The following is a 27,905-nucleotide window of genomic DNA, read 5'->3' on the forward strand; positions in this document are numbered from 1 at the left end:
TTGTATTTTTTGCAATCTTATTTTCTTATTTTGTCCCTTTATTGTTTCTGTTCATATGATGTATTTTTTGTGCTGTGTATTCTGTTTGCTTCTTTACCTCGTAGAGATCTTGCTCGTGTATGTTCTTTTCTGTCGAATACAGCTTTATATTTTTTATAAGTATTGTTTTGTTCCAATCATATTATACTTATTTTTGTTCTGTCGTTCCAGGTTTTTTTGGTTAAATTAGCTACGTGTAGTTTATAATTCTTCTTTTGTATTTCACCACTTAACAAACAGGCAAATATTACAAGTTTTTTATATTATTGGAAACTGATGTTGTATATTAACGTATTTATATATTTTATAAATACAAAAAAAAACAATTTGAATCAGTGTTCTGCATTAAATGTGCACTTTTTCTTATTGTTGGGTTATGGTTTTATTCTTCATTTTACAGTTTTATTAGAAGCATAATCTAACTGTAGTGAATAAAATATATAATAAAATTGAATAACACATTAAAGAAAATATAGTTTCTTTTTATCGTCTGTTTTTGTGACCGTACTGAGTGTGTAAGGTACATTATTTTAGTTCAAATAAACCTTGGGCTGAAATTGAGATGTACCTTAGTAGGTTTTTAATTTATGTTGTGGGAAATTAGAATTGATTCTTCCCGCCATTGTTGTTACCAGTTGTAAATACTCTATTCTTTTTAACCGACTTCAAAAAAGGAGGAGGTTCTCAATTCGACTGTATGTTCTTTTTTTTATGTATGTATGTAACGCGATAACTCAGGTATTTGTGAACCGATTTTCATGATTCTTTTTTGTTGGAAAGGGGGTGCTTCCATAGTGGTCCCATTTCATTTTGAAGAAAATAATCCACCTCAAAAGGTGGCTGTTCACGCATGAAGATTCGTTTTTATAAATAGCGCCTAACTTTAATTTAGGAGCAATTACTTTAATAGTTGATTTTGCTTTTTCTCCAATTCAAGGCGTTTTTCTCTCAATATACTTTGAGCAGTGAGAACCGATTATTATTATCTCCAGTGTCAAGTCCTGTATAGTGGCGAACTAGGGGATATTTCAATAAAACTTAGCAAATAGAAGTAATTCCACGTACTTTTGAGGTCGGTTTTTTTAATACTCTGTACTGAGATTATTTTGTTTCAATTGCGTGCCGTAATGTTATACAATGCGGCAGGTAACTTAAAATAAGATCATTGCGGGCCTTGTAAGGTCACAGCAAAAAACAAAAAGTCAATAATTTATACAAATTCTTTGTCTATTCACATAATCTTAAATAGGCACATTCTCTTAATTGCGTAAGTAGTTTAAAAAAAGTAATTTAATATGTTTTTTATTTGTTCATTACATGGATAACAAAACAGGTAATAATTAAATTACAAAGATTAGAGTTAAACATGATATAGCAAAGTTCTGTACCAGATTGTAATACTACTTATGTTGACACATGATTGTAAAGTAACAAAGATCTACTGTTCATAATTTGCTAATAATTTACTTTACTTATTTACAAAATACAAAAGCGTCAAGGGTATGGGTGAGTACCGATGTAAGTGCTAGGAGAGTTGTTACTCAAAATCAAAAATCAAAATAATCTTTATTCCATAGGTAAGTATTATTACACTTGAAATCGTCACATTGGTTAAACTCTACCGCTCATTCGTAAGGCAGATTCCCCTGAGAAGAATGAGCAAGAAACTCTAGGGGTTGCTCTTTGTAAATACCGTTTGTACACATTCAACATTTACAATATATATTTTTTTGCTTAGAAACATCAGAGATTTTTGACATCCAAGTACGCAGAAGTTGTATAATAACCTTTAATATAAAGTTTTTGTTTCACTATAGTTTTAGACCTCGTGAAAGGCAAATTTTGTATGTTGTTGACTTTGTGAAGACGACTATCAAGAACAGCTAGTTTATTTTTATTCCTCGTATTAATGTTATGTCTATCACTATTTTTCATAAAATAAATTAATATTCCTCTTAACATAAATTACATTTTCATAAATGTACTGTGACGCTAGTGTAAGACTCTCCTTTACTCCTTTAAATATACTGGACCTTGGATCAAAAATATGCGAACCGGAGTTTTTCATAGATATCTTGTTGTAAAGCCGACACATTCTTATCAGGTAGTTTATAAAGGGAAGTGTTATTCTTATACGTTCGCAAGCAAAATATCTGTTAGGTATTCGGGGGCAACGTCTTACACAAAGATCTCTTTTACTTAAGAGGTAAGAAGAATCAATCTCGCTATTAAGAACCTTATGCGCTTATGTGAGATCCAGTCTTTTACGGGAACAAGCAAGGAGGTCACTTTAAATTCGTCAAACCACTCACTACAGCGAACGGGGCTGCGACCATAACCACGTACTTGTAACTAAGTATCCTAAAAGCATACAAATGTATGTAAGCATTTACAGGACATACTTGTGCGTCCTACTGTCGGGCAAGGAGGTGCGTGCTCAGGAAATGTATATAATTTCTACTGTCTTAATAAATCAGAAATGAAATAGAAAGACGCATTCAAAGGGTCATGATAAGCAATGATAAGGGTAATTGTAAACTGATGCAAAGTTATCGAGAATATTCCATTGGGGATAATAAAGTAATCCTAGTAAACTATGAAAACAACAACTAACATCACCGATGTTGATACTGACGAGATTAAAAAAATACCTTTACGGTACTAAACACGACGGAGATTCACTTTCTTGCAAAAATGCTATTTTTTTCCTGTAAAACGAACAATAATATACACACGTAAGAGGATTCTATACAAACTGTTCGAGACACGTTCTCAGATGTGGCTTGAGCGGCATCTTCATATGAAAACGCGATTTGATCCGTCTCTTGTTGGCGGTATGGCACATGGTAAATTAAAGTTTTCAGTTGAAAAATAAATGGAAACCCTATATAATATATTTCAAATTAGTTGACATTGTATTTAAACAATAGGGAAATACAATAAAATACAAGTAAGTATGTCTTACTTCATGCAAACCTTTCATGAAATCCTCCAAAATGTTTTCGTCTCACTCCGGCAAAAGGTATTGCTTAGGTGTTTTCACGATTTTAACACAAGAAAATAGCAGTTATATTTACAAATTCTTAATGCGAAATAATGTACTCGTATCTAGTAGATTTAAAAGCTGTAGATTTGTACTACAGTTTAAGTTTTTTTAACAACACTTCAACGTCGTTTCTGAAGAACCATGCATGACAAATAATTATCATGTTATTGTGCTCGGAAGAGTACGTGGGGCGCACTATAAGTTTTCGGAATGAATACGAAAAAATACTATAAATGGTCAGAAATGAATGAAGTTCTTAATTTTTCGAAATAAATAAAAATCACAAGGTGCCAGGTCGGGACTGTACGCGGGATGGCTCATAAGGTCAACGTTGTTCACCTTCAAAAATTCATTTGTCTGTCTGGCCGTGTGAGAACTGGCATTATCGTGGTGCAAGATGATACGGCGTTTACGGTTATTTTTACGGAGTTTGTCAATAACTTCCGGCAAACAAATGGTTGTGTACCAATCGCTATTCACGGCTATTTAACAACAATTCTCCAAAGCAACAGTGGCCACGTGTCCAGTTTTATTTAAAAAAGAAGCAATCATTCGCTTAGAGGCACTTTGCACGCGCGCCACTTTGGTTGGTTTCGGCTCATCTCGAAAGACCCATAGACTCGATTGCTGCTTTGTTTTGAGATCGTAACTATAAATCCATATTTCGTCACCTGTTACTATGCCCCACACAGAATTTGACGCCCCTTCGTTGAATTTGGTAAGCATGGCATTGCACCAAGTGACGCGATCCGTTTTTTGAGCCTCAGTAAAATTGTGTGGAATCCACCGAAAGCACAGCTCCAGAACCATCACGAAATTCGTCACTGAGATTCATACGACCGCGTTTGAATTCTGCAAACCAGCTGTAAATAGTCGTCTTGCGTGGTGCTTCATCGCCAAAAGCAGTTTGAAGCCGAGCGAAGCTCCGCTGAGCTGTTAAATTACACTTAAAGTCGTAGAAAATCATACTACGAAAATTTTCACGAGTTAAATCCATGGTGATGTCGACAACCAATTACTAAAATGACGCCACAATGTAAAAACAAGTAACAGTCAGATGAAACAAACTGTACAGCCAAAGAGTTCCATTTTCAAATGTTGTAATTACTCTTTAAATATTGTTTATGTAAGTGGCTAGTTCCGGAAACTTATAGTGCGCCCTATGTAATATATGTGCCTCGATATCAGAATTCATCACGCGAACTTCCTTTTTTGGCCTCACCTTTCGTTATTCCGTGCAGCACAATTACACTTCTTGGATTCTCATTAAGTCGTGTACTTTCCGTTCACTCGTCCTAGTGACTCCAAATTTTAACTAACGGACTCAAAGTTAATTAAGCAGACAGAGTGTCAAGTCAAGCTAAGTAAAGTCTCGAAAGGGGCATGCCTATTTGTCTTTCGTGTTCTCTCTCTGCACTAACTATTAAAGTTATCATCAGAGTTTCTTAACCTTTCCAGTTTAACACGGTGTACATAATTATATCTGTACTTATCCAACGAAAATGTATAGTAGTATCGAGCACTTTCTTTGGTTCACTGTACGTGTTAGGGGTCTCGATGTTTAGTAAATACTTACCCAAGTATAAGAAACTGCAGTACAAAATTTCTCTATTGTTTATTTCACATTCGCTACAGCAGAATAAAAAAAAATGTAAAGTCGGAAGCTTTGATTCGTTACCGTAGAGCTTTGCGCAATATAGGAACGAGTCTAAATACTGCACAAAGCTAGACGCGAGTGGTTCAATTTGCCACGTGAAAACTTGTCTTGCAAGCACATAAGCCGACCTCGGAGATATTCGCCATTTATCTCCATACGGGAAAATGCAGTAAGAGTTTTAAGTCTCTGCCATAATCCATTTCATGTGAAGTATTTCAGCCCGCCCGATGTTAGGTTATGGTCAATAAAGGAACGTCTGGCGGCGTTCCCCGCTGAGAAAGACGTTCACGAAAATCCACCTAGAATCGTTTGCTTGTACTTACCGCGTGTACAGTAGGTAGCATCATTTCGCACCCTCAATAATAAAGTGACGACATTCGAAAAGTACCATTTTAAGGAATAATTTCAAAGAATTCTCGTTCAAAGACGAAAATATTATCCTTACAAATCTTAGAATCACGATAACAGCGTCTCGGCGTCCTGTTCGTTTAGAAATTGCGTTTGCTCAGTCAGATTTCCCACGCTATTGTGTGGTAAACCTCATTTATGCAAATTTCAAGATAGCTTACTCTCTCGAATGTTTGACACTTATTTCCTCGGCGGCGATGACGCTGTGTCGAACGGCTGAGTCGAACGTCGCGCTACACTCGCAACTCACTGCGGAGAAAACACAAGCCCCAAGAGCCGATATTTAATAATGCGCGAGCTTGCCGGTACGCCGCCGACCCGAGGGGGAACTGCGTCAACTAAGAGGTCATTTCACGCACAATTAAAAAGCCCAGTGAGGCGGGTTAATGGGCTGCTTTTATCTGCAGCTACAGACGAGCACCAGATCCTGATTAGATACTGTTTAGGATGCAGGTGACAATGATATCGCTTCCCCGGCTCCGGGCTCGGAGCGCTATTTATAGGAGCCCCTCGTTCATCTCCCTAACTTCTGATCAAGTACTGTTCTTTAAGCCTCAAAAATCTGAAATTTTTTCGGATGTAAATCGCGTATATTTGTTTTTTCAAACAAAACCTCGGTGTAACAATCGCGAAAACCTAAGAACTCAATAAGTTCAAGAGAAGACAAAAGTCTGTCCTAAAATGACACAGCAATCAATGAAGAATATTTTAATATAGCTTCTTGTAAATACAATGTATGTAATCTCGCTAGCTGGGTAGGAACTACCGGTCTACGGTTTTTATTAATTATTAAACAACTATTCAAATGAGTAATTACTTTGCCCACAGGCTGAAGGAGAGTGAGCGATGATATGCTGATGAGCAACGACGAGATACGACACGACAACTTACGACACGACGACACGACACGCCAGGGATCGGCCTGGGCGTCCGTATTAACTGCTATATGAGGTGAGCGAGCCGAGTAAGAAAATACCTCAAAGTCATTGAAAGATCTAGCAATTTACTTATATAGGACTTGGGTTTTGTAATAAGTTTGAATATCTGAGAAGAATCACAAAGGCGACGACGATCGACATTGTCCGCTCAATGAGTTCCGTCCATCTTTAAAATGAGAGCGCAGTCACTTCTCGTTCCTCAAGATATAACATAAATCAAAAACTTTGCTTTCAAATTATCGCCCGTTAAATTCGCACGGATCCTGGGTATTCCTATATTTCTCGAAGGATGGCATTGTACGTCCGCCGTTCAAATAAAACATGTCTTGTCAGTTTCACTTTTCCTTCCATGTTTTATACTGTCAATGTTATTTTTCTCCTTAAATTGGATTTTAGGCTAACAGACACTTTTTGCATGAGGATTATTTCGCATTCTAATATTCTATGGGGACAATGGCGTGTACTTTTATACATAACAAAATCCTATTTACTAAGCGTTCTTTTAGTATATAGATCTACGTACTCGTGTCTATCTAAATTTTCGTTCCAGTTCATTCTCCTTTAGTTGTAGAGCAAATTCATCATGTTCTGAAGGATACCGCACAGAGGCGTGTCGAGCGTCGAGCCTACGTGATTTAATCAGATCCGTTGTGCCCCGCGACCAGACAGAGCCTACCACCGGAAATAACGAGTTCTACGTCTCTATAATGTGGATAGAGCTGATGCGGCTTTCCCTTTAATAATCGCCTTTGAGCATGTTTTCTTTGAGCTGTTTCTTGCAGTGTAACAGGGTATTATCAGCGGGTGAGGCAAATTCGTCATGTTGTGGGGCGGATACAGCGCGGGCGCGTGTTTGTCGACCGCTACGTGATTTAATCAGCAATGTCACTCTGAGACGAGGAAACGAGAACATCCCGTCCGAAATTGAGCGCTAATGCAACGGCTTTACAATTGTCTCCGGTGCTTAGATTATTCCATCTTATTTGGAGGTACCACACACTAACCAATTAGATACTTGCGCTTGTAGGCGTAGGTTGACTTGTGCAGTAAAACTAGTAATTATGTAAGTACTCGGGATACTTATGTAAGTTTATAATCCAGCCAGATGCATTACCAGACTTTAAGGTATTACCTACTTTAAGTAATTGCCTACTTGCAAGCAGTACGTGCGAGATTATTAAGACGAACATGTGCAACTTGTATTGCATTGACACCTATGAGAAGTAACTGTGTCTCTGCACCCAGTTCTCCATTTAGCATTACGAATAAAAAGTATGCATCAAGTACGATATGGAATATTTTGAAACACGCCTGTACCATGCAATATTTTTGCATCAAAAATGAACAATTTCACTTGTGACATTGTTTGGGAACCAAAAGAGAGAAATCAGACTATTATTACCTCGTACCATTCTCTATTATCCAGATTGAACTCGTAATATTTTGAACCCTCGGCGTAAAGATGGGAAGGGGTGATATGTTGTGTATGTGTAGATCTGTATGTACCACTGAATGTATTTGTCTGTTCTGCGGAATATTACTGTATAGCTTGCCTTGCTTAAAACATATTTATTATTCAATTCAATATTCTTTATTTGCATTCTACATAAGAATAATCTCAGTACAGAGTACTAAAAAAACCGACCTCAAAGTACGTGGAATTACGTCTATTTGCTAAGTTTTATTGAAATATCCCCTAGTTCGCCACTATACAGGACTTGACACTGGAGATAATAAAAATTGGTTCTCACTACTCAAAGTTTATTGAGAGAAAAACGCCTTGAATTGGAGAAATAGCAAAATCAACCATTAAAATAATTGCTCCTAAATTAAAGTTAGGCGCTATTTATAAAAATGAATCTTGATGCGTGAACAGTCACCCTTAAAGGTGGATGATTTTCTTCAAAATGCAATGGGACCACTATGGAAGTACCCCCTTTCCAACAAAAAAAGAATCATGAAAATCGGTTCACAAATACCGGAGTTATCGCGTAACATACATACATACAAAAAAAGAACATACAGTAGAATAGAGAATTGAGAACCTCCTCCTTTTTTGAAGTCGGTTAAAAATACAAATTTACAGCAGGTACACAAAAATTTTGCGAACAATTAATAAACTTGAGTTTGGGTTAACAGAAAAATTTTGACACTTTCCCAGCTGTGAGCATTGTGCGTTGATAATCTAAACTTCAATTAGACGAACACTAGACAGCATAAACGAGGAATTACGAAAATCAGAATGTCGCCTTGACAACAACAATAATAAACGGCAAATACAAATGCTATGAACAAGTCGAGCAAACGAACAAGTTGAGCATTGCGTATCGTTCACGAGGACCGACCGTTGCTACGGGCTGCCTCAAATTGCTGCAGCAGGCGCAACGCGACGCTGTGATGCAAATTTGAGGCGACCCTGAATAACGAGAATCGATCAGTAGCCCCACAATGCGTTATGTTCTTGGCAATTTTACTAGAATACAACAGACTTCAATTTATATAACCCCACCGGCGGGACCTTTGTTTTTCCGCACGCTGCCGCCGGTTTGTAGTACTGAGGTGGAAATGGGATGTTCCACTACATGAAATTAAATAAAAAATAAAATTAACAAATATTCGATATTCGTAGCGCTTACATCCCCCGACGTGACGCCTGTATTCAGAGCTGCTGAGTCAGCACTCAGAAATGTCCCAGCCGAAGCTTTTCCCGATGTTGCTTTACGCTCCATTATTTAGGGGCGCAGTGACAGTCGTACAAAGGATCGTGACATGAGCATGAAGTTACTCGTATTAGTACGAATAATAATATAAGGAAGTATATGGAACGGAGATGGGTTATGTGGAGTTACCGTTGTTGCAATCTAAGGATGCGACAGCGTAAATAAACAAATCACAAAATTTTCCAATTCTCTCGCACACTTACTTCCTTCTTCGCCACGCTACCGAACGTACACATTCCTGTGTGGTCCCCCTGATTGAATATTTTAGTTAGGTACGAGTCGTAAGGTGTTTAGCGGTATGAAGTGGTGACTGACTGACTGAATGGTGACATTCGAACCTGCTAAAACGTTTCAATTATACGACATGCTTATCAGCATTGCATTGACGATTAGTTGTTTCCACAATGTTCATGCGGGAGAAACGTTGTGACGACTGAACATTTACTGGAGTATGCTCACGACATCCAAATTGTTGTGGCTATAATGTTGCCGAACGGACAAATGTGCCCATCCAGAAAGCCGATTCAACTGTATGATGTTTTAGCAAAGCTGCCGTCAACTCTCGGGGTCTCGATAAGTCGCGATAAGGCATCGTCAAACCCTCTTTCGATGATGTGTCAGAATGGTGGATGGATAGCGCCATTTCAACGATAGTTTACTTCGATTTCCTGCCAAGCTATTCTCAACAAGAAAAAGTATTAATTATATATTATTATTATATTATTATATATATTTAATATTAACCACAGACAGGTGATAAACAAATGTCTATTCTTACTTCTAATAAAATGAATAATTAATGCAAACCTTTGCAGTCTTAACAGCTGTCGATGACAAATAAAAATATATGACAAATACTAAGCAAAATTCAGCTTACAGCTTTCAGCTTAGCAGCAGCATGTTTATCCTTTCCTATGAGTAGGAAACCTAAAGAATAAGTATCATGTCTAACTAGACTAAAAAAGCAATTATTACTATAAGACAATGAACTGACGCGATGATCACCACTACTCAGCCATCGAACTCTCACCATGCTATATTGAAGGTGGTACAAATAGAGACTTGACTTCAGCTCTGCTCTATAAAGGATTGACGGTAAACCTGACGCGTCCTCTACCTTCCGCGCACGACATTACTTCACTAGATAGCTCATCAAAATGTGTATCGCTTGGTTTATCTGGCTGATCAGGCACTTCGATTTATGACATTTTAAATGTGCTGACTGTACTTAAATTGTAATTGCAATTCAAATTTTTTCGTAATAATGTCGTAAAATTGTTTTGACTACTTCACCACAATATGCACGACAGTCTTATCAATTAACTAGATTGGTTTACCGCTTGTATGGGATAATATCGACCTTGTGATGCGGCATGTTATGCAGCGACCAGAACAAAGAGAAACTTATAAAGAGGACCTATGATTTCGATTATGAATTTAAATTACTTTTTACACGGACCAATTTTGAATATTTTTTTCTTCCGAAGCGATAGCGTTTTGTTTATGTTCAATCACGAATTAAAAGAGATGCAAAGGTGTTCATTTACAGGTAAGTATACAGTTTTGTTTTTTTAAGCAGAGAACATCGCAACGATCCATTTAAAATAAACTTTACTTAGAAAGTAATAGTTACGATTTTATCGCGCTTTTTTGGAAAGTTTCTACTTTTTTTATAACATCAACTTACGGGACGAACTAGTCGTGTGCCTGATGGAAGTTGCACGCTAGTCCTTAACAGATGCAACGCTACGCAGAGCTTTAAATCACAAAAATCTGAGGGGCACTGCCACTGCGCCCGACACCCTGAGACATAAGTTGACAAGTCCTATGTGCCTGTAATTTCACCAGCACCCTTAGCCTTTAAAACCGGAACACTGTAATGCTTACTGCTTAGCGGCAGAAATAGGTGAGGTGGCAGTACTTCCCTGGACGAACTCTTTCACAAGGAACTCTACTGCTAAAGTGTAGACATGATTTTACATTTTGACTTGAGTCTCGACTTCCTCATCTTCAGCCATTTTCTAATCAAGATTGCCTTGACAGACATTTCTCGACGCCGGTTTACTTTGTTCGTTTAGCCGGCCGATTTACTGAAAAACTGTGAGTTCTGTTTAGATGATTATGTCACTTGTCCGACGACGTGACCGACTTAGTCAGAATGTTTATTAAGAGCCTCGAACCTCTCTGCCTTTTCTTTTTGAAAACCTATCGTTGTTCGATATTTAAATGAATTAAAACCAACACCCACTAGTTGCGTTACCTGGCTTATTAACACCCAATACACACCTTTAAGTTGTGAAAAGCGTTGCTCAAGTTGTGAAAAGGATTGCCTCACGGAGGTTACTCGAGGTTACCTCACAATTAAGCCCTTTTCGTTACGCAACATATAGGGAATCTTTACACAGCACATTAGTTTACTATGATAATAGATAGCAGTATGTGCTGATAAGTGGACTAATAACGATAAGCCAAGTCATCGACCTAGCCGAGACGCGCCGCGCCGCCGCCGGCGCCGCCACCGCCCGGTTTCAACCGGTAGCTTTACAATAAAATTCGTAGATATCACCTTTATATATTTAATGTAAACACTGGTCAATTACTTGTATCTATGTAGGTTACATACACGTGTGTGCAGCACGCACCGCCATTACAATGTTTTCGTTGATAAACCGTTTATTCGTTGTATCTGCGCGACGTTACGTACTACCATCGCACTACCTAGTTACTTCAAAATAAATCAGGGAGATTCGGATTGCTGCATAATGTTTTTAATATTTCACGCATCTTAGCTTTACTCTACTACATCTACATCATCGAAATATAGTGCCTGGGTAAAGTACATAAACCAGCGAGCTCTTGTTGAACACCAAAAGTAGCTTTAAACTATTAGGTAGGTAATTTTACCTACTACGGTCCGCATTGTTTCTCGGCTTATATTGAAATTGTTGAGAACTTTCACTAATTTTGCAAATTAACTTGTTTTATAGGTAACAAAATTTGCTAGCGGTATTTATTTTAGTACGTGCCGTAACAATGGCGAACTACGCAAGCTTTTTACGTCACTCGCCGCCGCCGCCGCCGCCGCCGCCGGCGCGCTTCGGCGAGAGTTGCGCTTTTGTCACAACAATGGAACTAAGTTTAATTTTGAATTTGCCATTTCATAATCGGATAAACTTTCCACAGTGCAATCACGCAGAACATAGGCCATTTTCGCTTAATCGATTTACAAATAAAATAAATACAATAATGTTGGTTGATGATTGATTTCCAATTATTTCCATGATTTTATAGTAGTTTACATAAAAATATCTGGCCACCATTATCGTTAGACTTTTTTGTGATGTCTACTTACCTTGCAAATAAGCAAATTTCATTAAACACAATATGAAATTTTCATTTTATAACTTTAGTACTTAGGTAAGAGAACGAAAGAGGTAAACGAACGACTGCAGTGGATTTTTGCATGCATCAAAGTCAACAGAAATTATACCATTTCTACTTTTTGTTTCATCATATTTTAAACATATAAATGGGAAATTGTAAATAACAATATCAACAAAAATCTTGTTACAGAAACTTATAAATTGCCCCTTAAATGAATGTGTCTTTGTGGAAAGACTGTCAAGACCAGTCAACTTATTTTCTATTAATATTATGTCTATCATTATTTTTATTAAAAGATTGATGATAATCTTCTTAACATAAATTACATGTCATAAATGTATGTGACAGTAGTACAAAAATTACACATACAATTCCACTCTGGCCCACTTTGTAAATTTCCCGGACAGCATGCTTCTGCAGAATAAAGATTCTATTAATGGCGTATTTCCCCAAAGCACAGCATTAATATTAGTAGCATTTTGCTACACGTCATGAAACTGTCGAAGTAGCTGAAAAAAGAAAACCAATAACAGATTTGTACTTCTAAAAGACACCGACTTTCTCTGTCCGCGTATTCTAGGGAGCAAAACTTGGTTTCTGTGGCCATCTGGCCAACGTAGGATAGTGCAATTTTTAGTTTATTCTCTCGGTAAATCATGGAAATATCATTGTTCACATAATTTTAATAGTAATATGTTCATTGCTGCTTTTAAGTTTAAAAAATGCTTTTCACTCATGAGCAGTTTTCTAAGCTGAGGGAGTTAATTTAGCTAAACTAAAGAATGATGTGGATATTCCCTTCTACAAACCCTGGTTCTTCTCGGAACAGATTATATTTGAATATGCGTATTATTTATTGAATTTGAGTACATTAGCGGCGTATTTTTATGTCCTTTTATGAGTTTGCTATAAATTATTGTCTCAAAAAATAATATTATAGTTGAGTTTCTGTAGACACTTACGTATTTAAGTACTTTATCCATTTAAAAAATAAACGTGAGACAACCTGAATTGGAATGTTTAGAAAATATACAGTAAAAAAAGAAATTTTATTACATATACTCGTACATTGATGACGAAATGAGTATGTCCATACTAAGAAAACGTTCATACCTTAGGTAAATTAACTCCGTCAATTCCGATCACTGCTCATGATATAAACTAAATACAGACATCAATTTGGTATTTATACGCATTATACAGGCACTTAGGATTTTGAGGTACCTACGCCCATGCCAATTGCAGACCCTGGTGACTGCGTACCATTCACATCGACCCTCTGAGTTACACAAATACGATTTAATTAGGTCGAAGTAAGGATTCAATCAGGCCATGGACCGCCACACCATAATGGAGATGTTTCTTGCCCCGAGTATTAAAGTGTACACAATTTAGTACCATGGAAAGGTCACATAATGCATAGAATATTTGTTCCGCAGAATCAAAAATTCTAAATATACTATTAATAGACTTTCACGTCCTCTCGTGTCACTCCGCTCTATTTTAACCTTTTGTCTATCACTTCTACATCTGCCGTCCTTTTCACTCCCCTCAATCCCTTTAGAACATCTTTTACCTCCAACTTTTACTTCATACCTATTAGTGTGTTCGCTGACACTGAAAGTCCCACCGTGAATTTCATTATTCAAATTCAAATCGTATTTATTCAGACCGCTGATCACAGACCCATAGCAATAGTAAAATACACAAGAAAAAACTAAGACACTAAACTAGACAAATTTACATCTACGTCAGTAACAACATGTTGTTTAAGTTGTATATGTAATAACACTGTTTTTTACGTAATAGGAAAAACATAACAACAGTGTGTGCCACCACAAACACGCCAAAAGCACTGCAGTGCCTGGGCAACCCCAAGAGCACCCTGAACATATTATTACATAGGACGCGTAGCTCATTGAAAGCCCTTTGGGTATACCTACCTAGCCCACAGTCCGCTACAGGAAAAACTTTATTCTCTTTGTCGATACCTTCTCTTGATTCCTTCAAACGCCATATTTAGGAATGTCCTAAGTCTTAACTTTTTTTTTTTTTCCATCCTCTAAGGTCTTAACCTCTTTTTTTTCCATCCTCTAACCTTAACCTTCATGTTTTCTTCTTTATTTCTTTCTTTTATTTTTTCATTACGAAGTGTTACCACCTTTTGTTACATGACTATTTACAAAACATAATAGGTGCACCAAAAATAAACTAAGTTTTTATTGTACTATCTGACACTAGAAGAGTTGAATAATTTGCCATACAAAATTGTGAAGTGATTTACGCGATCGCCAGCGACTACTGCCACTGTAAACTGTACTGCACTGTATTTGGTAGGTTAAAAAAAAGGTAAAAGTGGTAAATTGAAACGTGCAAACGTCTTACCCAATGACCACCAACCGCCGCTCCTGCGTTTTGCATCGGACTGATATTTACGCAAGCGCTTTCTTTTATTACCTCAAAGAGTTATCACCGTTTATAGCGATTATTAAAATTATATATATTTGTACGAAAGTAAAATCTGAAGAGTTATTAGAAGTCATAGAACAAATGTTGTTGTATTCGATGTTAGTAGGTAATGTAGCTCTGCGAGGTGATATATGTAATATATATGGTGTATTTTACAAATAACTCTTTGTACGAATATTATACCATAATAATACATACATTACATTGAAAAAATTCATTATTGTAGTGTATTAATACAAAATATTAGGAGATATTCGTTGGTTGCATCCCCTTTGCATTTACTCATTATATCCTAAGCAGAGAATAAAAAAAGTAACTCGCGTTTTTCTTCATAAAGTTCGAATATCATTTATCTACTCTTACGAATTCCTTTTGAAGCCCAGTCACTAAACTTGAAGTTGACATTTTTTCTTATAACCTTCTTTGTAAAAATATTCTTATATACCTGTGACACGAAATTAAAGAAAATTATAAACATTTCATTCGGATCGTGGGGCATAACGTTTACAATAAAAAGACGGCAATAAGAACTTCCTTCAATTTTTTAATCCGCTTCCCAGTAACAGGTCGGGTGGTAACTTTTACACTAGATTGTTTTTCACGTGTTGGTAAAATAACACATCGACCGCTATGACCAGATTTTAAACAATTTATTATTGATTTTTCGACTATGCTACAATCACAAAATATATTGTCAATACAAGTTGAAGATGTGTCTGTTATACGTGTGGGTTCTAGGAAAACATTTTCTAAATTAAAACTTAAAGATATTCAGAAATCGAGTAGTCACTGATGATGTTTCTGATGAATTTACGTTAAAATCTCCACACACTATTACACGTTTGTTGCAATTGCAAAATATTTGTAAAACCTCTTCCATTATTGATTCAAAATAATCATTTTTATCACCATATGAAGGCCTGTACACACAAACGATGATGTATGTTTTCAGTTCTATACATGAAAGTTCTATCTTGTGTTTAGCTGACATGGAAGTGACGTCCTTAAGCTCTTCCGTTTTAAGATCATTTCCTACTAAGATCATTGATCCACCGCGAGCTATTTATTTTCTGTTATACGAACTACCAATATTATAATTATTAATACAAAGATCGAACACTCAGAAAAAATTCCTTCGATCCGGTCGGATTCGAAACCGACGTCTTCTTGCCTACCGTGTCAGACGCTATACCAACTAAGCCATGGAACGAACCAACGGACCTCACGAATTTTTCTATGTGCTTGCGTCGTGTCTTTGTACTTGTTCCTTCAACGACTTTTTAGTCGTAGCGCCATCTATGAGAAATCTATTACAGATTTATCACCCAGTTAGTACCTTTACAGCTACCAGTCCTGGCGAGAGATGTCGCTATTCACTGTATTAATTAAATTTTTATTGAATTGATATTCAATTATTGTTAGTGAAATTACTCCACTAGTTTGTTAAAATTATTAATACAAAGATCGAACACTCAGAAAAAATTCCTTCGATCCGGTCGGATTCGAACCGACGTCTTCTTGCATACCGTGCCAGACGCTATACCAACTAAGCTACGCTATATAAACTAAAGGAATTTTTTCTGAGTGTTTTTTCTGAGTGTTCGATCTTTGTATTAATAATTATAACAAACTAGTGGAGTGATTTCATAAAAAATAATTGAATATCAATTCAATAAAAATTTAATTAATACCAATATTATAGTTTTCAAAACTAAAAATCATTTCATGCGATTTTAACCAATGTTCAATTAGACAATAAACTTGTACGGGCATTTTTTCTAAAAATAATTCTATTTCAAATTGTTTGCCGGAAAAGCTTTGTACATTTTGGTGAACAAGTTTTAATCCACCTTGCTTTTGGTTTGTCTTATTTTTTAGTTTAAATTAATTTAAAAAATAAAATAAATAAATAAATAAAATAAATGACAATCTATTGGCGCTGTACTATATAGTACTACATTTGAACCCCTGTTACTACCAACCTCAAGAGAATTTCTTGTACAGTTCGTGTACGAAATGTTCCTACAATTAATATTGTACGCTAACAATGTAGCCATTCTACGTTTACAGTTTGTTGGAAGGTGCAATGTATTAACAGTCAAAGCAATTTCATTAATAAACATATTAGTATCAAAAAAGGAGAATGTGACTGACGACAAGTCAAATTATGCAATGTAGTATTCAAACAATGAATACGGTTATTTCCGCTATTACTAAGATTTTCTCCATATGGAAATGCACACGAAATAGTTTGTTTTTTGCGACTAAGTTTATTAACTTTCCAAAATATTTTATTATGTCTCTCTTAAATACATTATGCTATTTCCGATCATAATTATTACTATCATTAATGTTTGTGTGCCTACTAATATTTACTTTATTTACATAAATATATTCCATAAAAAATGAAACAAACCATGATTTGTTTGAAAAAACAAATATACGCGATTTAAATCCGGAAAAATAGTTTCATTTCCCATGTGTAACAATCGCGAAAACCCAAGAACTTGATATATTCCATAAATTTAGTATACCCGATATGCAATAATTGATTACGGATTCATGCACATTATTATTTAACAATACCCCAAAGTCGACTCAATAACTAACTAACTCAATAACTAACTAACTCAATAATAAAATTGAACTTCGATACTCGCTACTCCGACAATATGCTACTTCGACATTACTCAGCCACTACGCTGCTCCAACGATATGTTACATTGACATGATTTTATTCAGACATCACGCTACTTCGACATTACTCAGCCACTACGCTACTCCAACGATATGTTACATCGACATGATTTAATCAGACACTACGCTATTTCGACAACACGGACGAGATTGTATTAAAAAAAATCTTTGTACTCAATAACAAAAATAATCATTACAAACCCATGTAGGAAATGGTTTCTTATATCGATCAATGTAACAAAAAAAGACAACACTGTGTAATCGGAAATAAATTTTATTAAAATAGTGTTTTTTAAAATGGGACAGTATGGGGAAAACCGAAACCATAAAAGATACAAGGAAGCTATCTTAGGAACCTTAAAGTCGTCTTTTTTGTGAAATCAAATTAAACCTACCCTCAAAATTTAAAAGTGCTGCGTGGATTATCGGTAATAATATTACTACATTCTGCTGTCCTGATTTTTTTCGTCCCATACAATGAAATGATTCCGTCATGAAACTAAGTCGATCGGCACTAAAAAAGATTTTGATCAATTTTATTCGTTTTTATAGACAGCTCACACTTGACCAAAAAATGGACTATGCTAAAATTGTTTTCACAAAAAAAGACGACTTTATGGTTCCTAAGATAGTTTCTTTGTATTTTCTATGGTTTTAGATTTCCCCATGTAACATATTGTCGGAGTAGCGTAGTGTCTGAGTAAAGTAATGTCGAAGTAACATATTGTCGGAGTAGCGTGTGTCGAGTTGAATGTTAGAGTCCCCAAAGTCAATGCCTAATCTATCTGAAAAAACTATTGTGTGGGTAGATGAGAAATGTGAAAGTTGTGACATTTAAAAGTCATTTTCTCCATTATGACGCTGCCAAGGACCGCATGGTGACTTTGTCATATCGAACTTGGTAGCTGGAACTCAACCTCTTCAGTTATACCTTCACACTTCTTTTGAGACGTCTGCACAATGACAATATGTTCACTACCAACGTCCTTGATATATGGCTGCTTCTTAAATACAGACATTCGCACTGACTGGGAATTTGGTGGCAGGGGTTACTGGCATTCACACTGTTTATTGGTTAAAGAGTCAAATCGTTCTAAGTTATATTTAATCAATTCCAGAAGATTGTCCATAGCCAGCGTGTGCTCCTTAATTTCCCTTTGGGATTTCTTAAATTGATCAGTTATAGCCTGCAAGGACTGATTTAACTCGAGAATTTCCAACTTGAGGCGCCATATATCACATTCATATTTTTTCTTATATTGGTTTTTAAATTTACATTACTTATTTTTAATTTTCGAATTAGTTCCTGCTTTTCCTTTATCAAATTTACACTTTTAATATGCATATTATTTTGTTTTATTAGTTTTTTGTATTCTTTATATATTTGTTAATTTTTACATATTTCTTTATTTTATTTATGCTACAATTAGTTGGCAATTTTGTGTGCGTGACCAAAGCATCATCACATGTCAGATCTACAACAGAAATATTATTGTTGAGGCCGAGACAGCAGAAATCATAGTTGGTTTGCAATCGCTAGCCACCAGCTCCTGAAAAAGCGAGTGGCTCCGGGAATGCTGTAAATCGTTCTTCGTCATATTTATCTAATTTGTTATGAGTGTCACGGAGCTGCCACGAAGGAATACGCTTCAGAGAATCCTCAAAGGCACTTCTGTCGCTATCAAGCCCAACCACCGCGCACTGTAGCTGGTCGCGCTGTTCCTGCACACTCAATAATTGAGTATGTATTTCTGTTAGCGATGAAAGAGACTCAGTCTTTTAAGACGTTTTATAACGACTCGTCTCCATTTTACAGGACTCGACTCAAAAATTAAGACTGGAGGTTCGAGTTTTTATTAATAAGACTCAGTCGTTATATTAAAAGACTTAAACGACTTATACGACTTAAACGACTTGAACGACTGAAACTACTTGGACGACTTAAACGACTCGAGTTTTTTGCAATGGACTTATACCTATTTTAGTCTTATTAAATTCGAAGTTTATAAATAAAAATTAAGTAGTATGCAGTAAGTAATCACGTTTATTTACTTATAATAAAAATCAGGAGTCAAAGAGTGATTTATGCAATAGGTACAAGATTTAAGACCTATAGTTATATAATGATTGCATGCAATACTTTTTCTGCGAGTAAATTAAAATAATGAAATACAACCAATATTTAAAAGCCTGTGGAAATCCAGTTCTAAACTCTTTTTTTTATTTTGTGGAATATTAGTCTCTAACCACTTTTCTTATTATGAAGTCCTAGTACTGTTTTTTAAACTTCTTTAGACACCCGTGCACAGTAGTGAGATACAATTTACAGATAAATTGTATCTCACTACTGTGTTACATAAAACAAATGTATACATAAAAATCTCGCCTGTCACCAATTCAAGGGTAGGCAGAAATTGTGGACCTGCACTTAATACGTTCATAAATAGCATGTTTCATTCATCATTATGGTTAAACGACAGTATCAGACACTAAAATTTGATAAAATACTTTGACTGTTAGGTTCTGTACCCATTGATTTTTATATTAAATAAACAAATAATTCCCAAAAAACAAATTCTTGAATTGGTTATAATTAACAGACTTCTGTGAACAAAGGTACGTTAACGTTATCCATCAATCGTAAAATAAATATCTTGTGGGTAGAAATAAAATCACGCCATACGGCTCATAACTCGCGACTCCTGAGGCTATAAGGCGCCAGTCGTTTTAGTCCTTTTAGTCCTTTTAGTCGTTTTAGTCCTACAAGTCTTTTAAGCTTCACAAGGTTAAAAGACTTCGACTCGAATTAGTCTTCAGTTTTAGTCTTATCACTCAAGACTTGAGGGTTAAAAGACTAGACTAGCCGAGAGGCGTTAAAAATTAGTCGACGTTTTTTAAAAGGCCTTAAAAGACTGAGTCTCTTTACGGTCTCTTTCATCACTGATTTCTGTCATCTCAATCTTCAACTTTTTATTCTTATTCAAAATATTTAATACTTCTTTTTCACTGTCATCCCTTTCTGCTAGTAAATGTTCACACAACGACTTATAGACGCTTCCAATTCTAATAATGTCACCTGGAGTCTGTCCTCCAATTGATTGTTGGCAGCGGCCGCCGCAGCCCTGCGAATGGTCATACTCGTCATTGTGACAAAGCATTAAAGCCGTTGATCGTCAACTAAGTTTAATTTTTTTCTAAATATTCTAAATATTATTAATCCATGTGTATAATGAAAATAAATTAAGGTATTATATTCAAAATTGCACGACATTGAAAGATTTCATTGTCTCGTGCATCACTTGCATTTGTCGGTAGGGGTATTTAGATTTGTAAATATAATTATAAGAAAAAGTATTTCAAATAAACATTATTAAAACTTAAGTCCATTGGATTCGAACCACGGCAATGCGTATCGCAGTCTGGCCCCCTAAACGTTAGACCAAGCGCCCATTAACACTAGCTATTGAAATAAAGGAGCACTTTTGAGTATTATGAACAGTAGGTAAGGTAAAGAATGAGTTGAATGGTGAGTCACTTTCACTCTCACAACAAAATGACTTAGCGGTTTATTATTTATTGAAATTGTAAATTATACACTGTTATTTTCAGTAATTGTTACTTTTATAAGTTTGTGCTCGTTTATCTCAGCTGGTAATTCCTATTTGCAATGAAATTGTCACTGGATAGTTTGTTTACAATGTTATTACGATTATTTCCACTGTACAAAACTCCTGTTTATACCATAAGGAACTTGTCACAAACAATATCACATATTATTTATTATCACACAATTACTCAATAATTAGGTTAAAATTCGACGATTTCAAATTTATTAAATTGTAATAGTCTGGAGCGAATGTTTCCTTTCGAAACGTTAACTAAACACCCCGTCCCACCCTCCTAAGGTTGCATGGATGAAATCGCTACTTTACATTATTTATTATTATGCCCGTCTGTTGTATGTACAAAATTAGGTAGCTTATTCTAATATTTATATATATAAATATTAGACTATAATATTTATTATAAAAATTAGACAACATCACATATGTTGCTCTGATCCTCTTTATTCAAAGTAAGTAGCTAAAGCACTTTTGTTATGGAAATCGCAAACAACAACGGTACCACAAACGCCCAGACCCGAGACAGTATACAAAATTTCGTTTCTACACTGATCCGGCCGGGGATCGAACCCGGGACCTCAGAGATGGCGACACCATGAAAGCCGGTGTACAAGCCGCTCCACCACGGAGGCCGTCAAATATACTTACATTACTATTCTGTGAGTTTGTGCTTAAAAAACACATTGAATTATTATATTGAAACAGAGTAACCCTTTGCTTTGTTTCATGAGGTCAGGAAACAAACCATCGTCTACACGTTGGATAAAATGAAAACACAAGCTACCTTTCATGAAAATATTACAAAGATCAGCTGCATTATTCGTTGGCATTGTTCGTTACAGAGATCCCACGGAAGCGGGGGCAGCATGCGGGCGGCGCGCGCGTGGCTCGTGCTGGCCGCTGTGGCGTGGTGCGCGCGCGCGGGGCCCGGCCCGCCCGCGGAGCTGCGCTTCGAGTACGACCAGTACAACGTGAGCATTCCGGAGAACAGCCCTCCGCGCGCCCGCGCCGCCTCTCCGCCCGGCGCGCCGCCGGCCGGCCTGCGTCTGCCGGCGCCGGGCGCGAGGGTCCGCTTCCGCATCAAGCATATCCCCAAAGACAAGTTTTTCAAGGCAGAGGAGCGCACTGTCGGAGACTTCTGTTTCTTATCCGTGCGCACTCGCGCCGGCCACGCCGATGTGCTGAACCGCGAACGACGAGATTCCTACCGCCTCGTTGTCCAAGCTACTGCCACGCTCTCCGACGGCTCCCAGCTCGAAGCCGACACAGTAGTGCTAGTCACCGTTACCGACGTCAACGATCTAAGTCCGCTCTTCTATCCCACGGAGTATGACGTCACCGTTCCCGAGGACACCGCCGTACATTCAAGTATCGCTCGCGTCTCCGCTGAAGACGCGGACGTTGGCATAAACGGCGAAATTTACTATAGTATCGCGGAACCGACGGATCAATTTGCAGTTCACCCAACGAGCGGAGTGATAACGCTGACTCGTTCGCTTGTGGCAGCTGACAAGTCTCACCACGAACTGGCAGTATTGGCTCGCGACAGAGCTTCACTACTAGCGCGCGGTGAAGAAGCCCCAGCGGCGCGTGCGTCTGTTGTGGTTCGGGTGGCTCAGGCAAACCTTCATGCCCCCCAAGTTCGAGTCCGTCATCTTCCAGAACTCGTAGAGAACTCTACAGCAGAAATATACGCAATCGTTGAAGTGACGGATCGTGACAGCGGTGAACATGGTCGAATTGCTAGCCTCGACATTGTAGATGGTGATCCTGATGGTCATTTCCGAGTACGACCATCAGCCCAGCGTGGTGAGTGGGATGTAGTTGTACACGCGCTGCTTGACCGAGAGAGCGCACCGCATGGATACAATCTGACTTTACGCGCGCGAGATGCCGGCCGTCCATCACGATCGTCGTATATCACGTTACCAGTGATGCTTACCGATGCCAACGATAATGCACCAGTCTTTAGCCGAGAAGTGTATGAAGCTACAACGCCTGAAACTGCACCTCCTGGAACGCCCATCATTCGCCTCAAGGTATCTGATCGAGACGAAGGACGGAACGCTCGTGTCTATATAGAAATTGTTGGAGGTAATGAAGGCGGTGAATTTGTTGTAAATCCGGATACAGGTGTATTGTATACTGCTGTGCCACTTGATGCTGAATTTAAATCCCTCTACACACTTACAGTTTCTGCCATTGATCAAGGAAACGCAGGAACACGTCAACAGTCTTCTGCAAAAGTTAAACTTACAGTGTTGGATGCCAACGACAACGATCCGGTGTTCAGTCGTGAGGAAATGGAGGTCACGGTGGCCGAAAACGGACCAAGTGGCTCTGTGGTAGCTCGCATCTCAGCCCGAGACGCTGATTCTGGAGAAAATGCCTACATATCATACAGTATAGCCAATCTTCAACCGGTCCCGTTTGACGTCGACCACTTCTCGGGTGCCGTACGAACCACTCGATTACTGGACTACGAGAGCATGCGACGAGAACATGTGCTTCGAATTCGCGCTAGCGATTGGGGGCTACCGTACCGGAGACAGGCCGAGATGAGACTCACTGTTCATCTCCAAGACGTCAATGACAACAGACCCCAGTTTGAAAGAATTAACTGTGTCGCTTACCTATCACGACGGCTACCGATTGGCACGGAAATCGCCACTTTGTCAGCACTTGATTTTGATGCCGGAGACGTAGTTTCCTATCGAATTGTAAGCGGTAACGAAGATAACTGTTTCTCTCTCGACTCCAGCACTGGTGTAGTTAGTCTTTCCTGTGACCTTAGCGATGTACGGACAGAAATTCGCGTGTTAAATGTAACAGCAACGGACGGTACCCATTTCGCTGATCCCACATCACTAACACTTCACCTAGTGGGCGGTGGAGGCGGTACTGATGGTCTCGAGTGTCGTGATACAGGCGTAGCCCGTCGTTTGACCGAGCTGCTGGCAGCCGCCGAGCGCAGTAATGCTCCTATAGACATGGCCGATGAATTCCCCATGGCGCCTTCTCGTTATGGAGAAAACCTGCACACACCAGAATTTATTGACTTTCCAGTTGAAGTAAAAGTGAACGAGTCAGTAGCGCTCGGTACGTCTCTAGTGAAACTTCGGGCACGAGATCGTGATTTAGGTTATAACGGCTTGCTTGTATATGCCATCTCCGGTGGTGACCCTGACTCCGCTTTCCGAATAGATCCCGACACTGGTGAGCTCAAAGTCATCGGCTACCTGGACCGCGAACGTGAGACTGAATACTACCTGAACGTGACAGTGTATGACCTTGGAAAGCCCCAACGGTCAACGTCACGATTGCTACCTGTTACGGTCCTAGACGTCAATGACAACCGACCACGGTTCGAAAAATCTCTAGCCAGCTTTCGCGTGACTGAAAATGCACTAAACGGAACTGCAATTTTCAAAGCAAATGCAACCGACCGCGATGCCGGAGAGTTTGCACGTATTAAGTACAGTTTGAGTGGTGACGATGGGGAGTTTTGCGTAGAAAGGGACAGCGGCGTACTCATGGTATGTGCCCCGCTGGATCGTGAACGACGTGCACTGTATGAACTGACTATTAGGGCCACTGACGGTGGCGGACTACATGCGGATGCTCTCGTCAGGGTAGCCGTGGATGACGTCAACGACAACCCGCCACACTTCGGTCTATCCGCCTATAGCTCACGGATTCGAGAGGATGTTCCGGTAGGAACGTTGGTAGCTGTGTTGGAAGCGTTCGACCCAGACCTGGATGCTGGCGGCGAAATTACCTATTCCTTGCCAGATCAAGCATCAGAGGATACCGTTTTCACAGTTGATCGTACATCTGGCACACTACGCACAGCCAAACGACTGAACTTCGAAGAGCGGCAGGTAAGAGGCAGTGGCATTCAAATGATAAAATATTTGTTAGTTGTATTGTAAACTTATTTCATGAGTTAACTTTGACTAGGTATACGGTGTAACCGTGCGCGCCACGGATGGCGGACGCCCGGCACAGTGGTCGGAGGCGACTGTGATTGTGGAAGTGGTGGACGTGGATGAGAACATGCATGCGCCCGCGTTTGCGGATCCTTCCGTGCTCACGGCCAGCGTGTCTGAAGACGCACCGCGTGGGACGGTGGTGCTGGCCGCTACGGCTACCGACGCCGACCCACCGGGCAGGGACTCCAGGCTCGCCTACTACATTGTCGGCGGTTCCGGCATGGCACATTTCTCTATTGATGATACAGGTACAGAATCATACTCAAAGTGCTCCTCTAGTGGACGCTACGAGTGGGGAGTAGAAGGGTGTCTTATTTTGTGATTCCTGTTCTAGGTGTGATTCGTACAGTGACCCCGCTAGATCGAGAAGCTGTACCACACTACTGGCTTACTGTAGCAGCCGAGGATCACGGACTCGTTCCGAAATACACAACAGTGCAGGTACATTCGTATTTAATATTTGTCGCAAAAAAAAATCTACGTCACCATGAATTACTCGATGACAAGTGCGTTGCCACAGTAGCAAACAGTAACCCAGCTCCGATCGATAGGTATAAAATATAACGAACATGGTGGTAGGTTTTCATCGAAGTGGAGGACGTGAACGACATGGTGCCGTGGCCGGAGCAGGCGTCGTACACAGGCAACGTGGTGGAGCACGCGCCGGGCGGGACGGTGGTCGCAGCCATTCGTTGCATAGACGCCGATGACGCTCCACAGCCCGCTAACATTACTTACTCCATTGTGGCTGGAAACCCGGATGGATTGTTCTCTATTGACGAGTTCACCGGTGAGCGCATTGCTTTTATGAATTTTTTTATTTTTATAATACCTACTGTCGGAACGAACAAGTCGTGCGCCTGGTGATAAGCGACACGCCTATCCGTAGCAGTTGCAGTGCCACCCTAGAACATAAGTTGACAAGTCCCACCCTTACCCTTCCAAACCGGAACGCAGTAATGCTCACATCGCTGCTTGGCGGTAGAAATAGGTAAGGTGGCAGTTCTTTCCTGGACTAGCACTTCCACATGGAGCTCTACTGCTTTAGATTGCTAATGACGAGGATGACGTAAGGTAACTAACTACTACGACAGTCGTGGCGACTATTACCCCAAACAGTATCATGACGTGTCATTGTATCTATTATAATAGTTCTGGTACCTGGTAAGCACGCCTGGCTTTAACAGGGCTGGTGGTGACGACGGGTCGTGCGCTCGACCGCGAGGCGGCGCCACAGCACGCGCTGGAGGTGCGCTGCTGGGACGGCGCGCTCGCCTGCACGGTGCGACTGCATGTCACCGTTGCCGACGTCAACGACCACACCCCCGTCTTCACGCAGCGTTTCTACGACCTCCGCGTACCCGCCCCTCTCCACCGCCCTCAAGACCCCTTCGTCGACGCTCTACCGCAGGTTCGTATCGTCTTGAAATTACTAAGACGTGTTGTGCGTGCTCGATTGAGAGGTTTGTGAGTTTTCGTTTGTAATGAAAATGAAAACGTGGACTAATAAGGCCAGGATTGCAAAGCCGGTGCATGAACGTAATTTTGTTGAAAATAAAGCGTCTCGTGTACCGCGACTCGCGTTTCGTACGAAGTGTGGAGTGTCGGAGTGGTAGTGTAGCTTAATGTCGCGACAGGGCGACGCGGCGAGCGGCGCGGGCGATGAAACCAGCACGGAATGGGAAGCCGAAACCGAGGACGAAGACGAAGCGGGCGGACGCGTAGTCTGGGACTCGATGGACGACGAATCACCTACCGGAATTTACATCTCCGCAGTAAGTGAGCGCTTAGCTTTTTTGGAGTATTGTTTGCATGCAGTGACGCTTCCGGCTCTCTGGACCCGTCGCTGACGACCACGCGTGTTGCGCAGGTGACGGCGAGGGACGACGACCTCGGCGAGAACGGCACGCTGCGGTACAGCGCGCGGGCGCGCGGCGCGGCGCGGGGGCTGCTGCGCGTGCACAGCGCCACGGGCCGGCTCTACGCGTCGCCGCGGCTGACGCTGATGCCAGGGGACTCGTACGACGTGACTGTAAGTGATTCTTCTGCTTTGCCGTATGTCCTCGTACATGATAAACAATCATCTTTTTAACCGTGGATTTTATATTGTGGATTTACTACCTATAAGTATTTTGACTACCGTTATTAAGTACCACTAACGGTAGTCAAAATATTTTATTGGTGACCGTGCAGGACCTATATTTGAATTATAATACATTCGATCTTGAGGCAATTTATTTTCTTTAATAAACATGTACGGTCTGCGACCGACAATGCGCTCCATCAGCACTTTACGCCATATTGTTGTAATTTAAATCAGATCGCGGTCAGCCATCGCGCAGCGTACTCATTTCAATCGTCAATTTGTCAAAATGTATCATTATCAGTAATCGAGCAAATAAATCTACTTATCAATTATCAATCTATGATTTTATAAGATTATGGATACACGATTACAGCATCAGATCAAGGTTACCATATTATTGTAATGTTGTATTGATTTCCACACTAGGAGTACCAAATTTGAAATCGATCGGACGAGTAGAAGTAAAATAAATATTTATTTTGTGACTGCGATTCCTGCACTTAAAGGGAAAAGAGCAAGATCTTTAAACGACTGAAGAGATGTTCTTCAAACACAGCTTAGACTAGGGCCCGCATCGATTTAATTAGCCTTCAATTAAAAAAAAACGCCTTGAGATCAGTCCGTCTGTTCGGGAATGACGATGCCACAGATGAGGGCTTCAATCTTATCTCTTTTTGTGTCGGGGGTTAAAGAAATGCCTCGTGGGCGTGTCCACCCACCGCACCGGTCGGTAGCCGGCACGGGGACGCAGCCAATGAATGCGCTTGCGCAGGTGCGCGCGTGCGACGGCGGGCCGCGGCCGCGCTGCGGCGTGGCGCGCGCCGCGGTGCGCGGGGAGGCGCGCGG

At 39.6% G+C, this 27,905-nt stretch overlaps 2 protein-coding genes across 2 annotated transcripts in view; both read left to right on the plus strand.

Annotated features, from left to right (window-relative positions):
- Positions 1–27,065, plus strand: part of LOC113225638 (fat-like cadherin-related tumor suppressor homolog) — a 48,494-nt gene extending 21,429 nt beyond the window's left edge. The window contains exons 2-9 of the mRNA XM_026458006.1: positions 5,979–6,101; positions 21,824–24,862; positions 24,942–25,221; positions 25,308–25,414; positions 25,553–25,763; positions 26,161–26,384; positions 26,611–26,748; positions 26,844–27,065. Of these exons, the coding sequence (XP_026313791.1) occupies positions 21,848–24,862; positions 24,942–25,221; positions 25,308–25,414; positions 25,553–25,763; positions 26,161–26,384; positions 26,611–26,748; positions 26,844–27,065 (4,197 nt within the window). The 5' untranslated portion in view covers positions 5,979–6,101; positions 21,824–21,847. The remainder of the gene's footprint in view (positions 1–5,978; positions 6,102–21,823; positions 24,863–24,941; positions 25,222–25,307; positions 25,415–25,552; positions 25,764–26,160; positions 26,385–26,610; positions 26,749–26,843) is intronic.
- Positions 27,066–27,693: 628 nt separating this feature from the next.
- The window catches only part of LOC113225639 (protein ARV1), a 37,570-nt gene continuing 37,358 nt past the window's right edge, over positions 27,694–27,905 (plus strand). The window contains exon 1 of the mRNA XM_026458007.1: positions 27,694–27,885. Coding sequence (XP_026313792.1) covers positions 27,694–27,885 — 192 coding nt within the window. The remainder of the gene's footprint in view (positions 27,886–27,905) is intronic.

This window comes from Hyposmocoma kahamanoa, unplaced genomic scaffold, assembly GCF_003589595.1.
Source record: "Hyposmocoma kahamanoa isolate Upper Pololo Valley unplaced genomic scaffold, ASM358959v1 169, whole genome shotgun sequence".
Classification (NCBI taxonomy): Eukaryota; Metazoa; Arthropoda; class Insecta; order Lepidoptera; family Cosmopterigidae; genus Hyposmocoma; species Hyposmocoma kahamanoa.